The sequence below is a fragment of the Augochlora pura genome, chromosome 9 (assembly GCF_028453695.1).
Source record: "Augochlora pura isolate Apur16 chromosome 9, APUR_v2.2.1, whole genome shotgun sequence".
Classification (NCBI taxonomy): domain Eukaryota; kingdom Metazoa; phylum Arthropoda; class Insecta; order Hymenoptera; family Halictidae; genus Augochlora; species Augochlora pura.
The window spans coordinates 323180-345594 of NC_135780.1; the positions used below are offsets into that span (position 1 = coordinate 323180).

The 22415-nt window shown below is 39.4% G+C and overlaps 1 protein-coding gene across 3 annotated transcripts; it reads right to left on the reverse strand.

Moving 5' to 3' along the window:
- Positions 1-477: 477 nt before the first annotated feature.
- LOC144475446 (UDP-glucosyltransferase 2) lies at positions 478-18299 on the reverse strand. Of its 3 annotated transcripts, none has more exons than XM_078191403.1 (5): positions 17561-18299; positions 3028-3447; positions 2120-2351; positions 1177-1402; positions 478-921 (listed from the first exon to the last, which is right to left on the reverse strand). In XM_078191403.1, the coding sequence occupies exons 1-5, from the start codon at positions 17957-17959 to the stop codon at positions 642-644; spliced, it is 1557 nt and encodes a 518-aa protein (XP_078047529.1). In that variant the 5' UTR covers positions 17960-18299; the 3' UTR covers positions 478-641. The 3 variants fall into 3 exon arrangements, with proteins under 3 accessions (XP_078047529.1, XP_078047526.1, XP_078047528.1); XM_078191400.1 differs by lacking the exon at positions 17561-18299 and adding an exon at positions 15352-16354; XM_078191402.1 differs by lacking the exon at positions 17561-18299 and adding an exon at positions 7269-7859.
- Positions 18300-22415: the final 4116 nt, after the last annotated feature.

Genomic DNA, 22415 nt, shown 5'->3' on the forward strand with positions numbered 1-22415 from the left:
ACATGATCAACGTAATCGTTATCCGCAACTAAAACATTCTAAAATAGTTTACAATATTTTCACCGCAGCGTTACGGTGTCCGAACAGCTTCGAACTCATGAATGTTCCAATAGAAATGACTAACTCTGCAATCACGTGTGTCGATTCTCTGAACCTGGAAGTGCACACATGTGATTGTCCTTTCGGAACAAAAGTATCCACGTGGACTGGACACGGAACCCACTGGGGTTTAATTATCGTTAGATGGAAAGACGATTATATAGTTTGTAACTCGTTAAAATGATTCAAGACAGTGATAGGTAACTGGGTATTTTCTGTTTGTTACGATCATTGCAGAAAGTATTTAATTCGCGTGAAGATCCGCAGTCTAATTATCATGAATAAATGAAAAACTATATAATCGTCTTTCCATCTAACGATAATTACATGAGCAGTAAATATCCGCAGCCTAATGATAATTACACGAACGCCTACACGTACTTCACGTCTTTTTATTAAAATTAGTATGCTACATTAAAATATAATTAATATAATATAAATATGAAAAGAAAACGAGGCTCGCGTGTACTGCTGGGTCGCACGCACGATCATTAAATAAACTATACCCAATAAGATACAGCTGTTAATAAAAACAGATTGGATTACGACACTTTCTTTTTCCCGGACGGTTTTTGGTCCACGATTATTAAGCTGAACGCGAACTGCACCACCCATATTACGAGGTAGATAGCGAGGATCGCCACACCCAATAGGAACAGGTAAACGTCCAGCAGCTGTTGTTGCCACCAGGCCAGATTCATCGCAGGTGTTTTCAACGCATTCGAGCCATGCCTGATGACGTACTCGGTCCAGAAGACGGCGGTGTCTGCTGGGCTTAGAGGACGGTCCAGGAACTTTGCAGACACCTTCTTTGCGGTTTCACTGAAAAAAGAAAGTGTCGCTCGATTACCCCGTTTACGTTGCAATTTTCAATGGTGCCTCCGAGCGTTGTCATTCGGATGCAAAGGGTGAAATACTTTATTAAATATAAACAGATTTAGGAATGCAGACATTGTTGCGAATTATGGTAATTTTGAACGCCTTTCAATGGATGAGATTGACATTTCAATTGAAAATATCTCGGGATTAATAATGCCTTGGTAAATTGAGATTAAGAAGAAGGGAGTCGCTAATTACCGGTACTGTGGGTCGTGCAAGATAGCATTCAAAGCTCCGTCCAGTTTCTCCACCGTGAGGGTGTCAAGCTCTAATCCAATTGCAACTTTGGCCTGGACGTAGGTGTTGATATTGATAAATTGATCGGCAAACAAAGGTATACCGATCAGAGGGACGCCATAGTGGATCGCCTCCTGGGTTCCCATAAGTCCTCCGTGAGTGATAAACGCCTTTATATTCCGGTGCTCTGCGAGAATAAATTTCACGTTGTTTGAATACCCGCGTCAATCATTCATCTTCGAATTTTAATGAAATATATTTGTTCCTCGTTGGTGTAATTTCATTCTTGCATGAGATAACATATTTTGAGATATTTTTATAACGATAATAGTAATTTTCTATTCAATATTCACGTGCTCAATAGGTAACACGATGTTTTTGACTCGATATTTAACACGACAATTTCTAGTTTATATTTAATACGATAATTTCGTATTCAATATTTAACATGATCATTTCTACTCAATAATTAACATCACAAAATCTACCCTATAATTAATACGATACTTTTTACCCAATATTCAATAGAATAATTTCTGCTGAATATTAACCCTTTACACTTGAGTGGCGACTCTAAGGCACCACTCAATTTTTTCTATCACGTTCCAAAATAATCTTTGCATTAATAAGGTCTGAATTTAAAAAATTGTTACAAGTGGAACTGTTTGTATGAATCACAAGAATCAATTACGTATGCATAAAATGCATTTTGTTATATAAAATGGAATGCTGTAAGCCAGAGAAATTATTTTAGGTTTACGTTTATAATGGCTTCGAGAGCAAAGGGTTAATTTGAATCTATTCAATGTTAAATAGAATAATATCTAATAAATATCTACTGAATAATTTCTGTTCGATATTAATCCTAGTCATTGATCGAACAGTTTCTCCAACAGAAACTCACTAAGAACTTTGACTTGTGGTATCCATGGCGACGTGTGAATGTTCTTTGGCAGTCCAGGTGGCAGCTCGTTGGGATTCGGTATCTTCATCAAGACCCGGACGGGTGCGATCTTTCCCAGGGACTTGTAGAATATTTCGAGATGCTTCATGGGGAACGACTCGATTTTCACCATCGAGCCGAACGAGAAGTAGACGAACCCGTTCGTGCTCTCGTTCATCCATTTCTCCAGGCTCTGCAACAAGACGGCACCTTTTAATCACGAGATCAGAAGGTTGTTTCCGTAACATTATTACGCCGCGTTGTTCCTTCCGTTGAATTTCGTTGTGTTCGCTCGACACCGTACACAATATTATTATACTCCCGGGGCTCGTCCTTTGTACCAGTCGGCGTGGCCATTATTCTTTTGAGAACGAGGTAGCTTTAAAAGCAGCTTAAATGCGGCTTAAAACGGAGCCGCGGAAAATTCTCACGGTCCCTTCGTCATAGCGGAGACCGGTCCTTTTGAAAATGAGGATTCATCGAGAATGATGTCAAGGTAATAAAGCGGAAGAAAATTAATTTGCGGAATAAGATCCAATTAGCAACGTCTTCGACAATAAAATCATACGACGTGGCGAATCATGAATATGCCCAACGTATATGATAACGTACGTAGTGAATAATGAATATATGTATAAAATCGATATAGAAATCAATTACATTTGAAATAATGAGAATTACGAAATCAAATTCACAGCAACGACAAAATAAAATATGTTCTATCTGATAAAGTCAACGAGAGAAATTGAACAGAAAACTCGGACAATGATTCGCAGAGATCATGTTGAGGTCGATAATATCCAAGTCTCATCGTTCTCAGAAGAAGTGGCAGCGGAGGTGGGGGATAACAATGAAGATGAGATAATTACGGGAGACAATTCGACTCCTTCCTCCGTCACGTGTAGTCCACCGACTTCGATGAGCGCCGGGGTCATGGCCTTGATCCCGTTCATGGATAAGTGCGAGTTGACGAGGATCATCGAGAGGTTCTTCTCGAGCGTCCTGACGTCCGGTATGTCGTCGCCCAAGTACTTCCTCGCGATCTCTGTCTGCGGCTTCGAGTAGTGCAAGAAGTTCAGCTCGTGGTAGGTAGAATGCAGAAAATTGTACGTCCTCTGCCAGAAGTTCATATTCTCTGGTAAGGTGATCAGATTATTCGCCGCGTACGCCAGGTTGTGCGGGTTGCCGATCAGGTCGTGGTGCCACGGATAGAGGATCGCCGAGGCAACGCCGATGATCGGCACCTTCAACAGGTGGCCGATCGCGAAGTAGCAATGCGCACCGAACACCTGAAACATAACGAACAGATGTCTTTCATAGTCGAACTTCGACATTTTTCTAGCACGATTCGATTTTGTAATTTATTCTACGATCGTTCGAAATCACCTTTTTCGTAAAGTTTTAATTGAAATCTTGATTCGATTCCATGCGTCTCGAATGGTAAATTGAGCTTTCAAGAAATAGTGAAATAAAGTAAAATTAGTCTTCGTTAACGAAGAAGATAGTTCGCGATTGTTTAAAACCATTGGAAGAAAAAGTACGTCATCGACTGCTGTTCCTTGGGATTATCATCGTGGGCGGAAACCTGTAATTCACTGACGACTATAGACAATGGCAAATTGTGCACGCTGTGACATAATTTTCAGGATCGACGATAACGTAATGAAGGTTATATATAATGTAACGTTACCAAGCCAAAGTAATCAAGAATTCAAACGTCAAACTTATAACAACCAATGTCTCGGTTTACAGCAAGTTGCCTCTGCCGCACGTTGCTTATCGCGATATAATTCGTCCCATAGAGATTAGCCATGACTCGTCAATTTTGCAACGAATGATTACTTTCCGCTCTGGACTTTTCATTTTCGTGCGTTGTCTACACTCATGGTAGCTTCGCGTCGATATAATTATGCAACACGTTTTCCAACGTCATCTCGTTGATTAACACGTTACAAGAGCGTGACGGCTCGAACATGCAACCGACTTCGTAAACAATCTTGCTGAAAGATATCTTGCAATCGGTATCGAACGTGTCCGATAACGAGACAATGAATCTGAGTCGTAAACGTGACAGCTTGGATTCGATAAGTGATTAAATAGCTATTTAACTGATTAATTTAGTATCTTGCAAGTGTCGATTTTAATCCGATCCTCCATCTTTTAGAGCTACGACGAGTTGTGACTTTCCTCTATGCAAATCGGACGAGTTATTATCGTAGCTTCGTAAATCACATTTTTACGATTGTAAGAAACCAGGAGCGTTATTGTTTGCTGATACGTGTATTGCACATTGCCTAAACTTATTGTTAAGATTATTCGGAGTTAAGTGAATTTATGGTAACGATATACATAATCTGTATAACTCGTATTCTTAAAATTTTCGTCATTCGAAGACGTGAGTTCCACTTTATGAAAATCTGACTTACGCCACTGTGATTTTAACCCGACCAAAAGGAATTGAATTGCCTAATAAAAGAATTTATAATTTACAAAAGAGAATGGTTTTCAAGGAACGAAAACACTGGAAATAGTTTATACAATCATTGAATAGTGATTAGCAGGTTGTAAAACCAACAAGAAAGACAAAATGCTTAATATTTTCGAAAAAGAAGAATTGTCAGAAACATTTTCGATATATCAGCACTTACGACGGCACATTGTCCTTCTGCAAGGACTAAATCTAGTCTCCTTGGTTTAGGTTCAATTTTTAGTCACTATTATCGAAAGATTCGTCGCGGCGACCCGACGATGACAGAGTATCGATTATCGTTCCGCCAATTGAAAATTGAAGGAAACAATATGGACAGAACTGAAAAATGAAGGATCGGCAATGCGTTGGGTGGAGAATCGTTCGCCGATTCGATCGCCACGGACAACACCTGTTTAATTTTTTGCTTAATCGTCCCAGAACGATCGCAAGCGTTCCACTCTGCGATCTATCGTGTGTATCGTTCAGCAATTCGGGCGCAATTTGTCGGCAATTTGTTGGGCTGCACGCAGTGGCTTTCGCTGGAGACTCTCGAGCATTATGGGTGCCGACAGATTAAGAAAATTGCGTTTAATGGCGTGAGAACGTTTAACGACGCCCAAAGTTTCGCTCGCTTTACTAATGTAATTTACAAGCCGGTGAGTTCTTTACGACATTCGCGAACTTGTCCGGGAAATGCATGCGGCATACCAAACGGTTCGCCGGCACCATCTTGGAAGCGCGCGCGGTCCTGTTTATTTGGACCAATGCCAGAACTGTGTCGCGTGTCGATGCTAATATGCAAATGCGTCGTATACCCATCATCATACACATCATGTACACATGTTTGAATTATTTTTGACGGTGTTCCGATTTTTTACGGGAAAACTGTCGTTTTTAATACTAAACCATGATCAAAATGACCGCTCTTTAATTTCGCAATTCTGCAAATTTTAGGGAATGTTTCATCTGAAATGCTTGGATTTAATTACATTATCGCAACAAGTTTTATAATAGAAACTTTTGCAAAATCTAAATAAAGCTTTTATAAAGCAATGCGCGCCAGTTAGTATTGTTCATTGTCGAATTTCGTACAGCGTCTTTCCAATTTTCAAATTAAGAGGACGCTAAAAGTAACAACAATGCAGGCGTCACAAACGACATTAAACGCGTTACTTGAATTCTACGCTAGCATCCAATCCGAATGTCGACATTTAGTTTTAATTTTTCAAATGATTATCAATTTGTACACTTATTTGAATCGCGTTCGGAGAGGCGAAAGGTTGTTTAGGCGATCACGCTTGCGCTTCGCGCCATGGTGTTATCAAGTATATCACCAGATATCGGGCAATCGTGACTGTGAATTTTGTATATTGCTTCGCTGGTCGTTCTCGTATCGTGACCCTAAATTGATTTACATCACGAGTTACGAGCTCGGAGAATAACCGCGTCCAAATTGGCAACGATATCGTGAGATAGATTACGATAATTATCGACTTGTTATGAATAATTTCAGTAATAATCAATTAAGTAGACGTTATTCTAGTTTTTAATGACAGAATATGGTTCTGTTCTCTCGATATCGATATTTCAGTATTTAAGATAGTTGTACGCGAGATAATGTAGATAACATTCCTTCATCTTCGAAAAAATTCTTACGACCAAAAAGCATCCACCTTGATATTACGAAGTATTATGGTACGGCAAAGGGTTAAACAAATGTACTATAAAGCTTGATGATTAATTTGATCATTTTATGGACTATATTTTCTAGAATTATTTTATCATACTAGTCTGATTTTCTATTATTATATTAAATCGATTGGAATAGTAGAAATGAATCGCCTGGTTAATTCGAGCTTAGATCAATTCTTGTTTGGATGTTAAAAAAATAATTTGCAAGTGTATTTATTAATTAGCTGCTCGGTGGTACTAACAGCGATCACGGATCAATTCTATTGGTAAATAAAAATAGAATGGTTAATTAGGTCTCTTATTATTTAGTTCGTCAAATGTTTCAGCTAATTTTTCATAGCGAACGATTTTAATAACGATACTGACTCTATTAGAAGACGGTAATGCACACACACAACCAATTTATAGGCAACAGAGCTTCTTTTCATATCATTACGCGATAAAATTGCAACTGATAAAGTAAAGGCAAAAACTTCTTAAGAAAAAACACACTGTTTTTTGCATTTATAAATCTTTTGCATAAACGCTTGTGTTTTAAAATGTAAATCTATGGTTACCAATTCTGGAGCTGATATCCGTAAATTTCAACTGCGTAGTTTTGGTTCCAATAATTAAATAACTCGTAGCAATATTTATCAATTTCCGAAAATAATTGAGTTCTGATACGTTTTCTTACACAATTCTTGATATAAAAATATTTCTAAGCGAAATGTTTAGGTAAACTTCTTCATCGAAGTATACTATATGTACGTTATAATAAAATTCGTTCGATGTTTGAATAAATTCAGCCCTAGCATTTTTATCAAACGATATTATACAGCAATCGCGTTTAGGGCTCAGAAGTTCTAGCTTAGTTCTAGCGATCTTCAACTAACTGTGACATTGTTGCAATTTTTATGATCGATATTCGTCACGTAACAAGTGAAATCAGTACCGTAGCACCCTCACCTGGACGATCACCGCGTCGTAAGGTGGATCCTTCGGCGGGTTTGTCACAAGTTCCCGGATCTTAGGGTCGCTCAAGGTCTCGCAGACCTTGTTCCCAGCGAGAACACCGATAGCATAGCTCATAGATGGAATTAGCTTCTCCTGCATGGTTTGAAACGTCAAGTTGTTCATGTAAACTCTGGCCGGCGACAGGACGATCGCGTCGTTGTAATTCGGATATGGTTTCTTCAATGGGAACGTGCTGACGACGTCCACCTGGTGACCCTTCCTGGCGAGCGCCTTCATCAGGTGTTCAAACATCATAAAATGGCTCTTCCCATTAAACGGGAACAGTCCAAGGATCCTGTACCCATGGCACGTGGACAGTATCGTGCAGAAACAGATCAGCGCCAGCAGCTTCATCTTCGATTGTAACTTTGCACCCTTCCGCTTAATTCAGTAAAATCCCTTCAAGTTAGACTGATCGTCCAGATCAGTGGCTGATTTAGTTTATAGGGCCCAGACTCTGTAATTGATCACTCGTGAAAGGATGTTGACGATTTATACGGCTCGCTGCGGTTAGGCGAGTCGCAGTACCCTGTGCTGATAATTTCTGTGCGACTTCTCCGGACCGGTGTCAAGTGTTGGCTTCGAGCTATACCGTGGCGTACTGACGATAAATTTTTACTGTACCAAGAAACCATTGTAGATAAATTTGGCCTTCCATGCATCGCCTTGATGTAGATACAAGCAGCCAACGCGATATCGGATCGATATTACCGAACATATTTTTAATCTTTGAACGACGTAAACCTCCTTGAGTGTACGTCATTAAACTCCACCTGCTCGATTTTAATAACCATTTAGCAACGCTCACATTTTTCCCTGTAAGCGAGAGCAAAGTAACCTATGGGGGTAGAGATCGGAACCGGGATTCCTAATGCCCTACGCCAATAAATTATCAACCAAATAAATTATCTCGATTGATCGATGACTGACTTTCTCCTAGTCCTTATAGCCAAGGTATACCTGAGAAATGTGGAATCCTTCATTGGCATTACCAATGTAAAATTGACATACAGAAATCATGAATAATTTCGAATTTCCTTAAACAACACTCGTTTATTTGACTAAATAAATCACCTGGTTCAAGGCATGAATAAGTAAATAGATAAGTAGATACATAGATGAATGAATATACACACATAAAATATATAAATAAACAAGTAGATGAATAAATGAATAATAAGATAAACGAATGAATAAATAAGCAAATAAATAAGTCTCTAAACTTTTTACGGCGACACTTTTTTACAATTTCTTGCAAGTTCTTCGATTTAAGGAATGTTGCGTCAGCGAAAAAGATTCCATAACAAAGAAGATTAATCAGCAAAAAACGACAATGTAACACGACACAAACGACATTGATCATGCAACATTGAACACGCGACTCGTACTCTACGCTAGTATCTCATTTGTATTTCGGTCTCTATTTTTAGTGTCCGAAATGGCTGGCAATTTGCACACTTATTTTCATCGGTGATCGAAGACGTCAAAGGTTGTTTAGGAGGTCGTGCACGCGCCTCGCAAAGTGGCGTTATCTAGTTTATCACCAGATATTGGAAAATTCAGGCTGCGAGTTTCGTATGCTGCATTGCTGGTCATTCTCATATTGGGTTTATAATATGATTTACACCGCCAGTCTCTCAAGCTTGTGAGAGTAGCCATGTCCAAATTCGTAACGCAATATCGTCAGATAGATTACGATAATTAAAGAAACCTGTTGCAGCACTTGATTAATCATTCGAATAATAACATTTATATCAGTATTAATTGATTGGAAATGGAGATTGATTTGCAATTATGATATTAATATTAATTGGAATGATAGAAATTATTTGCAGAGATAGCTTTAGCCTGAATCAATTGTTTTCTGGTATCGAAAATATAATCTGCATGTGTATATGTTATTTAACTGACCGATCGTGCTAACAGCGAGTTCTAAATTTCTAATTTTGGTTTCATTACAATTTTTCGATTTTTCCGGTGTCATTAAATGATTTTAGATAGCGTGCGAATTTTTAGGGTTGATGTTCGGAAGTACCGATTTCCTAGGTCTAATATCATTAATTAAAACACTTTGATGTTATGGGAATGATTAGGGTTTATATGATTAAATTGTACTTAATTTCAGAACTTTAATTCTAGTTTCGGTATCATTAAATGACTTTGATATCGCGGACAGTTTTAGGGTCAAAGTTCGTAAATTTAGAATTTCTAATTTTAGTATTTTTAACGAAATCAATTTTGACATCGAAAAAATTTTTTGATCTACATGGAAATGTTTAAGATCAAAATGCGGAAATGTTTAAGATCGAAGTGTGGAAATGTTTAAGATCGCCATTCGAAAATGTTTCGTTGCAATCTCATTGGTTTAAATAATTTCAGCACTGCAAGAATTCTAGGAATAACATACGATAAATTTCACACTCCCATGTTTGATTCGTCAATTAATTTTCACATCGCAACAGTTTTCGCATTGACAATCGCAAGGCTCCAACTTTCGAGTTATCTAGTTTCATCAATGAAATTTCACTCGCCATACCTCACGACATTTATCGATAACGCATCCAGTCAAAACCTTAGCATCCTCACCTCCGCAATCACCGCGTCGTAAGGCGGATCCTTCGGAGGGTTCTTCGCAAGCTGCTGAATCTTAGGGTCGCTCAAAGCCTGGCAGACATCGATGCCAACGAACGTGGCAAGACAATAGCTCATAGATGAAGCCATTATCTCGTCCAGGGCTTCGAATGTTAAGTTGTTTACTAAATACGTGGTTGTCGGCAAAACGATGACATCGTTGTAATTCGGATATGGTTTCTTCAACGGGAACGTGCTGACCACGTCCACCTGGTGACCCTTCCTGGCGAACGCCTTCATCAGGTGTTCGAACATGATGAAGTGACTCTTCCCATTGTATGGGAACAGTCCGAGGATCCTGTACCCGTGGCACGTGGAGAGTATCGTGTAGAAACAGATTGGCGCGAACAACTTCATCTTCGATTGTCACTTTGCACCCTTCTACTTAATTTATTAGGTATAGACTGCTGATCCTAATCGACGACCCTTGAGTAAAGGGTCTTCCAAGATGGACCGATCGTCTCGAATCAAGCTACGCCAACGCACTGCCACTGCGTCTGCGATATGTTGAATCGTAGATAAAGTGGATTCTTCAAAACACTATACTAGTTCAGATAGGAGTTGACAGCGTGATAAGGACTTGACGAAGTGTTACACTTACTTTCTACCTTAATGAGTACTCTTTAGACGAGCGATTGAAAATTAACATTTTGTTTTTAGTATTTTACTTCGTCCTGCTGGGTCGCTAGTATCGCGTTTTATGATTTATGGGGGTTGACAATGAAATGGTTAGGGATGCTATCAACAATTAACTCTGCACGGGCTGAATCTTTTTCTTAATACATTCTTGGACACTGTAATGTGAACGAACTAAATGAAAGAATATTCGACAGAGCCTGGCATATAAATGAGTTTCGATCCCAATGTGCCGCGCGGCATGCAAAAGCAAAGCTACGACCAAGCATCTTTGCAGAGTCGTGATTGTTAACAACTTTAACCCCTTAGCGTACTATTTTCTTCATAGTTACAAGGATGTTTACTTTTTCTACTTTAATAATTTCTTAGAAGGAAAAAGAAAAATATTTATTGTATTTGTCTACATTTACATTTTGGCATCAAGTTTTGGTTAGCGGTTGATGTGCAATCAAAATATATTTTGAATGGTTTCCCTTACATGGGAAAAGATGAAACTAGATGCTCAACTCCGTTGGGCCAGTTTGTAACACTAAAATTAGCCGAACCATATTTACAACGAGGTAGATATATCACGACAGACAGTTTCTTTACAAGCATCCCGCTAGCTAAAAAATTGCTTGAACTAAAGACAACCTTGGTTGGGACCATCCGGTCGAACAAAAGGGAACTGCCAATACCAGCGAAAGAAACAAAGGACAAGATGACGTTATTTTCCCCAAAATATAAATCAGAAGACTGCACGCTTACTGTGTATAAAAGTAAACCAAAAGTAAAAGTCCTCCTTCTAAGCACCAAACACAGAAATATACAAATAGAAAACAATATAAAATGTCTTCCAGAAAGTATTACTTTTTATAATAAAACAAAGTTTGGTGTCGACGTCGCAGACCAGATGGCACGCAAATATAGCGTGAAAGCGGGGTGTCGCCGATGGCCCCTTCAAGTTTTTTATAATATTTTAGATTTGGCAGCGATAAACGCGTGGATACTGTATAGAGAGTGTACCGGATCCAAAATATCCAGAAAGGAGTTTATATTTTGTTTATAATAGCTGAGGAATTGGCTGGACAAAACAAGGAGAACGATGATCAAAGTTCAGCCGTTTCAGATATGTCACCTTCAACATCAGGAGTCCGAAAAAGTTGTCAAGTGGACTACTGCAATAAAAATAAAAGCAGTAGTTGTTGTATGTATTGCAAGAAGTTCGTATGCGGAAAATGCACAAAAGAAATTCGGAACATACGTAAAAAATGTGCTCGATAAAAATGCTTATCCTGTAGCGTTTACATTATTGTTATTATTTCTGTGATAAAAAAAGATTTTAACTTACTAATATTTTATTTTTACATGAAACCTTATATTGTTAAACTCAGACGTAGATTGAATAAATTGATTTTTTAAAATAAATACGTTTTTTCATCTACCCGTCAATTTGACGGGTGCTCGTAGAGATAGGTATATACGAAACGCCCGTAAACCTAGTGTTAAATGATTAAATAGCGATGACAAGGGGACATCATTTTATTCCGGCTTAAAAGAATCGATTAACATTTAAACTTAACAAGTTATTAATAGAAATCACTATGACGAACCAGACTGGTCAAACTACGGCAATGGGTTAAAAGCGAGCCAAGAGTCTCGAATAATTGTATTCTCGTTTTCTTAAATTGTCCATTTTTGTATATGAGGCGAGGAACCATCGGAGAAAACTAATTGTATTCGTTTTTAGCTCTCCGGTTTCGTTAATTGAATCACTTAATTAAATCGTTGAATTTTTAGGATCGGTACCCGTAGTATTTTTAAACTTGATACTTGTAAATACCGATTTCCTAGTTTTAGTATCACTAATTAAATCACTTTGATGTTGTGAGAATTTTTAGGGTTGATATACTGAAATTTTAATTTTCCAGTTTCAGTGTTATTAAATGATTCTAATATCGTAGGAGTTTCAAGGCTTGTTATTCGTCAATTTAGACTTCCAAATTTTTGCATCATTAATAAAATTAATTTTCATGTTGCAGCAATGTCTAGGAATAATATTCTTTTTCAATTTTCTAGTTTCGGTGTCATTAAATGATTATAATATCGCGGTAGGTTTACGATTGTTGCGCGTAAATTTCGACTTTCTACTTTTGGTATTATTTATGAAATTAATTTTAATACCATAAAAATTTTTCGACCGGAACCTGCATATTTTCACTTTCCAGTTTCGCTGTCATTAACTCTTTCGCTACGGAGCGTATTACTGAGTAGTTGACACTGACGTACGGAATGGTAAGCAGTAGGGGTCGTTTCTTGTTCTCTAAATTTTACAATGATATTTATTGTATTTAGTAATATCATTTTGATTTCTAAAATATAAAAGTTTATAAGCATAATTTATTTTTTTTAATATTATAGACAACTGTTTGTTAATTAACAAAAATATCTTATGTAAAGTATACGTATGATATGAACGTATATACATACGAGTGATCCGTAATTATGTTAACATCGGGAAATGGAGGATTTCTGAGGTCATTTCAAGTAACCTTTTCCTTTGCCGAAATGCAATCCGCGGCTTTGTTAACGAGTTATTAACGAATAAAGTTGTCTGCGCACGGACGATTTTTCGTGCTGCTGCGCATGCGAGCAGGGCCGGCTGAAGCCCGTCTCGCTGACAGGAGAGACGGCCGTGTATCGCCTCTAAGCCGCGTTCGATCATCAAACAAGAATTTCATGAATTTCTTATTAATTTCAAAAATTTCATAAATATTATTAATGAAAAACTTACCAATTCAGTTGTAAATGTTGTAATCCACGTATGTAATCTACTTATGTAGATTACATGTTCCACACTGATCACGAATTGTTCAACAATTGACGCATGTCCGAAGTTTCCAGCGCGATTTTGTGTGGCCCTGAAAAGGGCCGATTAAGTTCAAATACGGGGAAGTTATTAAGTAATTTCATATACATTTTAAAGAACGGTGTAGTTATAGGGACGAAATCTCGAACGAACCTGACTTACTCCACGAAGATGTTCACTTGTGTTTTGGAATATCGAAATCCTGTGCGACGGAAGGATCTTTCACAGACAATGAGGGAAAAGACTGGGTCGGTGAAAATTACGGGAACTTCTTCCTACAGAAATTTGGCCACACGCGGTCTGTCCCACGCAGGGACTGCAGTCCTTAGGCAAAGATGTCACGATCACTTGAAGCTGCCTCACTCTGACATCTGCAGCCCGCGGGTGGCCGTAGGACAGAGTTTCCCTAATTTTCACGGTCACAGTCTTTTCCCTCATTGCTTGCGAAAAATCCTTCGATGGTCCAAAACACTCGAGACATGTGTTTCATTCATCCCCTATTTTATAACTCTTACTCTCGTCGATTCTGCCGGCGTACCAGTTCGACTTTCGTCCGAAAATCCTTACACCGTGTTGCAGTTTGAAAAACCTTTTTTTTTCGTCAGAGCATCTCAAATTTCTTTAAAACATAGTGTCCGTTGCTATGACAATCGACACAGTCTGTGTGAACATCTTCGTGGAGAAGGTCAGTTTCGTTCGAGATTTCGTCCCTATAACTACACCGTTCTTTAAAAAGTATTTGAAATTACTTAATAACTTCCCCGTATTTGAAATTAATTGGCCCTTTTCAGGGCCACACAAAATCGCGCTGGAAACTTCGGACATGCGTCAATTGTTGAACAATTCGTGATCAGTGTGGAATAATGGTGCAGGGAATGTGATAGTTAGTGTAATCTGTGCCGTTCTACATAAGTAGATTACATACGTGGATTACAACATTTACAACTGAATTGGTAAGTTTTTCATTAATAATATTTGTGAAATTTTTGAAATTAATAAGAAATTCATGAAATTCTTGTTCGATGATCGAACGTGGCTCAGAGGCGATACGCCGCGGCCGTCTCTCCTGTCAGCGAGACGGGCTTCAGCCGGCCCTGCTCGCATGCGCAGCAGCACGAAAAATCGTCCGTGTGCATCCAACTTTATTCGTTAATAACTCGTTAACAAAGCCGCGGATTGCATTTCGGCACAGGAAAACGTTACTTGAAATGACCTGTGAACGCCCCCAGTTCCCGATGTTAACATAATTACGAATCACCCTGTATGTATACGCTCTGTAGCAGCCATAGAACTGCAACAAATTCTCTTGCCGTGCAACATTGTAGCATGTTACTATACGTGCGGTCGGAGACCCGGCGAGGGCTTACGCACCGGAGGCACGAGGCGTCCGATCGGCGTTTCTTAACGAAGAGACGATCGGGCGCGAATCCGAGAAACGCGGGCGAAAAGCTCGGCCACTTGGTCGCCAGCTCGCGTCGAGTCCGGTTCTTACACGCGTTAAGTAAAAATAATAAAGTTTCCTTTTGGTGATAGAAGAGTGATTATTGACCCCCTATCACCTCAGCTCTTTGTATATGAATGGTCATTCTTCGAGGGCGTATATTTACACCCGTCAGACTGAAAGGGTTAAATGACTCTGATATCGTGGGAATGTTCAAGATCGGCAAATTTTTCGTTCCAATCTTATACGTTCAAATGTTTTCCATACTGCTGGAATTCTACGGATAACGTACGATAAATTCCAACCCCTTTCTGATTAACTCGTCAAATAATTTCGACATTGCTGCAATTACTGTCAATGTTCACATTGATAATCGCAAAGCTAGTTTCTAGTTACCTAGTTTCATCAATGAAATTTCACTCGCCATACTTCCCGACATCCATCGATAACGCATGCAGTCAAAACGTAAGCATCCTCACCTCCACAAGCACCGCATCATAAGCTGGATCCTTCGGCGGGTTTTTCGCGAGCTGCTGGATCTTAGGGTTGCTCAATGACTCGCAGACGTCGTTCCCAGCGATGACAGCAACAGAGTGGCTGACAGCTAGAATTAACATTTCGTTCATATCAGTGAACGTAATGTTGTTCACGAACTGCCTGGTTGTCGGCAAAGCGACGATATCGTTGTAATTCGGATGCGGTTTCTTCAACGGGAACGTGCTGACCACGTCCACCTGATGACCTTTCCTGGCGAGAGCCTTCATCAGTTGTTCAAACATCATAAAGTGGCTCTTCCCAGAGAACGGAAACAGTGCAAGAATCCTGTACCCATGGCACGTGGACAATATCGTGCAGAGACAAATGAGCGCCAAGAGTTTCATCTTGAATTGTCACTGTACACCGTTCCACTTAACTCAACAGATGTCCTATATCGAACCTAATCGATGTCCCAGCACTCATCCGAACGGTCCTCCGCGTTAGACTGATCGAGTCGCGACGGTTGCAATCTGTCTAAGGCTCTCTAATCATCGGATCGTGATGAACGGAACTAGGAGATCTGAGTTGATTCGAGCGATTAAGCGAATCGCGGTAGACCACGTTGTATATGTGTGGTACACGTTTTCCCGTCGGACAGCCGATGTCAATGTTGGCTCCGAGCTACGCTGGCGCACTGACACTGAGCCCGGGATGTGTCTAGTCGCAGATAAAGTCGGTGTTCCGAAGCTATGCTTTGATTGAGATAAAAGCCGGTAACACGTGAAGAAATCGTCAACGGGGGTCACGCTTTCCTACTCTCGTCGATCCAAATTTTACCGTTCAATCGCCGATTAGGATTCTTTTCTTAGTGCCTTGCTTCGTCTCGTTTTGTCCCTATTGTCTTGATTTTATGTCTATGGGGTACACCGATGAAATACTAAGTGCTTCGAGCTTAGGCTCCTACTGCTCGGTTTCGACGACCGGGATGGACTATCGGGCGCCGCGAGAAGCCCTCGATTTTGATCAACCCAGAAATGTCCGTTGCGGATTCATCGCGATTACATCACGACGCAAAGACAATTTCGACACGTTGTGTACGTACATGTTGTTTACGCTGGCACGTGTCGCGCAAGGTTGCGCGCGCCGACTCGCGATCGAGATGGATGTGTGTATAGCGTCGGTCATATGTTCATGACATTACAAATTTGAAGTAGCTTTGACGTGATCATGAAATTTATTTTTGTTGTGATAAGGTTGTATTCTAGATGAATTTCTAGAATACAGAAGGGTCGATCTACTAATTATTGGATTCGTTGATTTACTGGCTTTAATATTATACGACATTCTTGGAGTTAATATTCGTAAATTTCGTCCTTGTTTCGGTGTCATTAAATGACTTTGGTCTTACCATATCATCGGCATCGGCCTTACCATACGGCAGGAATTGAGTTACGATGTGCGCAGAGAATGGCACATTTTGCGTAGGGATGCATTTTTATGAAAATATATCTCAATGATCAAGAAACTAAATTTCACTACATTAAAACAATAGTATTTCTTTCTTCGTATTCTGAGCCGGATTGATACTGTATACATTGAACATTTAATATTAACGTAATGCTTTTTTTCACAATACATCTAGTAATCTAGTAAAGTGTGATATAATTCGAAACATGGATAAGTATAAAATCTTGCATCACATTTTTTACATTCGTAATGCGTAATTCTTTTGTTATGTTTTCGTTGCACTACAAAGCGCCTTTTGTCTGATGTAAGATCTATCGAAATAATTATCGATAAAATTGTCGAGACGCCTATAGGCGCTCTCAGTGTTATAATCGCAACATTTCTTAGCGTCTACAGGACGCCCTCTATTATATGGTGCCCACAGTAGCCAAGTGGTTAAACAGATGCTACACAAAGTAAACAAATTAAAGAGAGAACTTCGCCTTTGGCGGAAATTTTGGTCTCTCACCCTGCGAAAATTTTCAGGTTAATGTAGGTAAACAATATGTATTTAATATATATAAGCACCCCCCTAATTCTGGATACATTGAAAAATAATTTTGATATCGCAGCAATTTTCCCAATTGCAACAATCGCAAAGCTCCAATTTTCTAGTTATCTAGTTTCATCAATGAAATTTCTGCCGCCATAGCTGTCGACAATCATCAATAACAACGCATGCAATCAAAATCTTAGCATCCTCACCTCCACAAACACCGCGTCGTAAGGTGGATCCTTCGGCGGGTTCTTCGCGAGTTGATGAAGCCTAGGGTCGCTTAAGGTTTCGCAGAGGTCGTTCCCGAGGAGGGTAGCAACAGTGAGACTGGCCGAGCCCTTCAACATCTTCATTTCTTGAAAAGTCAAATTGTTCATGAACTGCCTAGGCGCCGTTAAAACGATCGCATCCTTGTAATTCGGATATGGTTCCTTCAACGGGTACGTGCTGACCACGTCCACCTGGTGTCCCTTCTTGGCGAGGGCCTTCATCAGGTGTTCGAACATGATGAAGTGACTCTTCCCATTGAGCGGGAACAGTCCAAGAATCCTGTACCCGTGACACGTGGACAGTATCGTGCAGAAACAGAACAGCGCTAACAACCTCATCTTTAATTGTCACTTTGCGCCTCTCCACTTAATTTAGATGTCTATATTGAACCTAATCGACTAATCGACGACCCTGGACTCATCTGATGGGTCTTCCACGTTACACTGATCGACTTACTTCGATAACAAGCTATATTGTATTGCTTTCTAATCATCCGCCAGTGATAAGGGGGACTGGATGATCCGCACGGTTTCGAGCGATTTAAACGAGACGATTCGATCGAGACGATTTAATCGGGACGCTTTTATGGTAACGATATAGCCGCTACAATTTGTATACGCGATTCTCTGCCGGAGAGATCGGTGTCAACGTTAGCTCCGAGCTTCGTTAACGCACTGACATAAGCTTGCTTACTGTGTACGCCATCGTAGATAAATTTGGCCTTTCACATCACTGCTTTGGTTCCGAGTGAAGCTGACAGTGTTATATTGGATCGATAACATTGAACATGTGTTTTTGCTCCAGGCTATCTAAATTTTGCCGCGTAACGGTCGATTACAACACATTTCTTGTTTAATTAGTTGGTTTTTCCTCGTCGCTGGTTTCAGGATTGCTGGTTTATGGAAATTCTCGAATTGTAAGCGATGCAGTTGCTGATTGCAGTCTACAAAATTGCTGATTACAGTCTATGCAATTACTGATTGCAGTCTATACAATTGCTTACTTTATATTCGCCATAATCAATGCAGTATAGCAATTGTTAACTAGGCTATGAAATTCGTTTCTATCGCAGTAGATTCAACGAAATTAATTTTATTGAGATTTCTAGAATACCAAAGTGTCGGTCTAATATTTTCATTAGTAAAGTTTAAATTTATGCTTTTGGTTTTGTTAATTAAATTGTGTTAAATAACTGTGATCCTGTGGGAATATTCGGGAGTAAAATCCGTAATGCTTTTAACTACCTAGTTTCGGTTTAATTCGTCGAATATCGTACGCGTTGTCAGCATTTTTGTGATCGTAAATCTGAAGTTTTGCAACTGATTCATTTAACAATTCCGTTCATTATTGCTTGTTCCTTCGCTAATAAAATTCCCACGCGATTCAGATAATTAATATTTATTGTACGATAACCTTTCCCTCGATATCTAACTATTGTTAATAGAAGGGTGGACTCGTATTTCTGTTTGAAAGTCGAGAATAGCATACGCATCTTTTAGATCATGCTTTAAATCTTCATAACGAGTCTGATACCGTGTTATAGACACTATAATATAGGGCAAGGGGTTAATGGATTTCTGATACTCGCGCCAAGTCCGAATGAAAAGTGCTTATCCCGAGAGCGACTTAAAAGAATATGTAATTGAAACAAAATTTCTATTCTTTCTAATTGAAATATAAAATTTCAATTGAATAAAATAGGAGTATAAAATTTCAATCGAATAAAATAGAAATATAGAATTTTAATCGAATCAAATGGAAATGTAGAATTTCAGTCGAATAAAATAGAAATATAGAATTTCACTTGAATAAAATAGAAATATAGAATTTCACTTGAATAAAATAGAAATATTGAATTTCAATCGAATAATATAGAAATATAAAATTTCAATCGGATAAAATAGAAATATAGAATTTCAATTGAATAAAATAGAAATATAAAATTTCAGTGGATTACAAAAGAAACAAAGTTCCAATCTGTTGAAAAATTAAAACATAAAATTCCAATGAATAATAACGAAAGTATAAACTTTCAATCAGTTCTAATAAAACGAAACTGTCGCATAGTATACGTAAATTCCAGAGTTTGTCCACTGCAAATATCGGTAGCTGAAACACGAAATATTAAAGGCAAATAAGGGTTCTATTCTCAATCTACCAAGGTGATTAAAAAACACAATTGAATTCTCACTTAATTCCTGTTTCGCTCAATCGCCGATCATTCCATTTAATATCTGTATCCTACAGTCGGCGAATTCTTTTTTTCTTTTTCGTAAAGAGCCCCGCGCAGTCCAGTGATTACACTAAGAAATTGTGTAACAACGTATCATCACGCTCGACGAGCGACTTGCAAGTAACGAAGATGTGTCTTCCAAGTGACACAGCATTACAGATAGCCGCGATACGAGCAAGAAAAAAACGTCGATTACAGCGCAGCTCTCGAAGTTCCATTGGAACGAAGATGACGCGAAGTTGCGCGAGTTTTACGTACCGATCGGTAGGCAAAAGGGTATCGATTCGGAAGCATCACGGGGAGATTAATGAGTTTTGTCATCTGGCACTGCGCGAGTCGTTCAGCTCGAGCGTGACAACGCTTGCCCCGGTGTTAGCAACAATAAGATAACTAGTCGCGTAGAAGAGCGCGCGAGAAATAACGAGTCATTGTCTCTCCCGTTGTAGTCCGAATTTTCTATTGTCTTTCTGTTGACGTTCCACGTAGGACGAACACTTTTATCATCGTCCAGTTTCTCGTTTTCCACTTGCTCTATAGCTATCGTTTCAACAAATTTCCACGCGATTACGAAGAAATTATTACTCCGGAATTAAGGGACCGCTAAATCATCGGTCAAAAAATCGTCGAACTTTGTGCTCTTGTAAAATCGTGTGTAAAAATCATGGAACGTTCCGTGCCTGCGCTCGTTTTAACACTGAATGGGTCAATTTGGGCCCAGAGTATGAACATTGTTAATCGACTAGCTTCTCGAAGGTAATCTAAATTCTCAAATGTTAATAGACGAGATTATCGTAGCGTTCTTTAGAGCGAATTCTTTAGAGATTGTTCGCTGTTGATTTAAAACATACCAATAGAAAACTGAAGGGGTTAAATTGTAAATAATCTTGAACACTCTCGGTTTTAGTTTCGTGACAAATGTCCGCCGTTTAAAACAGTCGAGTTCTCCGGTTTCACGATCCGAGCGCGCAAAATATTTTACGATTTTATTTCGGTCGTAGTTCAGCGTTCCTTTAATCTTGCGCGGTGGTTTATTTATAAATTTCGACAGCCGCCGAAACGGTCCCGCGTCGAACTATATCCGAACGAACATCGTAAGATAAATGCTCCCCGTAGATTATAGCGTTCTTACATCGCGGATAAAAGAGTAAAAGTTGATTAAAAATAACACTGCTGCGATTGCCATGTCATTGCTCGATTTTTACGACGACGTGCACGTAAAGAAACAGCTTCGTCCAGTAATCTTAACAGTTGCAACAACGATAAAACAAGACACTTGAAATCCGTAATATTCGCGGGCCGGTTATGTCAAGGTGATGTCAAGGCTGCGACACTGGTAATATTGTCACCAGAATCACATTCGATGCGAGATGGGTTTTATTCGAAAAACTTTCAAATTATGACAAGATACAGGCTGTGTCAAAAGTCACTCGCAATTGCGAAATTGGAGGATGTTGTGGGAATTTTTTGAGCTGGTATTGGCGAATTTGATTTTCCTAGTTTTGGTGTCATTAAGTGAATTTGACATCGTGAGAGTTTTTAGAGCTGATGGTCCTAAATTTCGACTTTCTAGTTTTGGTATCATTAACTGATAACTGCGAAAGATGTATTACAAAGGTTTCCCCAAATTTTATTGCATCAGGGAAGTATGGGGTTTTTGAAATCATTCGGAGTAACTTTTTCCTTAGCGCAAATGCAATTCGCGGCGTTGTTTACGAGTTATTAACATAAAACATTGACCAACGAGAAACGAAATCAGCCTACGGGAGGCGATTGAGTTAACGAATGGAACTGGGCTTCGAAATCTGATTGGTCGGTCGCTTTCCGCCAGCCAACTTCGCCTCTCATTGGTCGCTGTTTCTTTATTAATAATTCGATGACAAAGCCGTGGATTGAATCTGCGCTAAGGAAAAACTTTCTTCAAATCACCTCAGGAATCTCTTATTCCCCGATTTGCGAGTGCCTTTAGGGCAACCTGTATACGCATAATCCATGTCAATTGTCCAAGTTCGTATTGTGTATTCGTTCGGTAATCGAAAGCTTGAATCATTTCTTACACTTTCCGCAGCTTCCAGAAGTTCGAACGCGAGTTATGCTCCGTCGCGGCAATTTCCAATTGTTTCGCCTTCTGTTTCCATTGAAAACGTTTCTGTCGGCCGTCAAGATCGGCGCGTGTTCATCTTGCAACGCTTTTGTCTCCCGCTTCGAAGTCTCCCGCGTATTTCTGCCCCGTCATTTCGCCTAATTCCAGTTTCATCCCGCTCGAAGAGAAGAAACTCGCGAAGAAGCCGCGAGCGAGCTCGGCTCCTTCTCTGCGAGGTTGCAAATTTTTGCTGGCACCTTCGCGTAACAGTGAACGCGGCGCAAATTATGCAAATTCGTACATTTTGCTGTTGGTTCGGATCTTGGTCACGAACGAGACTGCGGACTCCATTAATCTTCGCGGAGACACTGGATTTTGCAACGAAAAGGGTTCAAGCCATGGTTCTTACTTCTGTGACGCTTTTATACATATATGACGTATTTTTAATATTTTTCAATGTTGCGAGCAACATCCAGTAGTA

What these genes read in the sequence shown, in the direction of transcription:
- LOC144475446 (XM_078191400.1), bottom strand. Translation starts at nt 15,753, where the DNA reads ATGAAACTCTTGGCGCTCATTTGTCTCTGCACGATATTGTCCACGTGC. An exon ending in ATGATGCGGTGCTTGTGGAG is followed by an intron (nt 3,448 to 15,351) that starts GTGAGGATGCTT and finishes GTTATGTTTCAG; the next exon opens with GTGTTCGGTGCGCATTGCTA. An exon ending in ACCACAAGTCAAAGTTCTTA is followed by an intron (nt 1,403 to 2,119) that starts GTGAGTTTCTGT and finishes TTATTCTCGCAG; the next exon opens with AGCACCGGAATATAAAGGCG.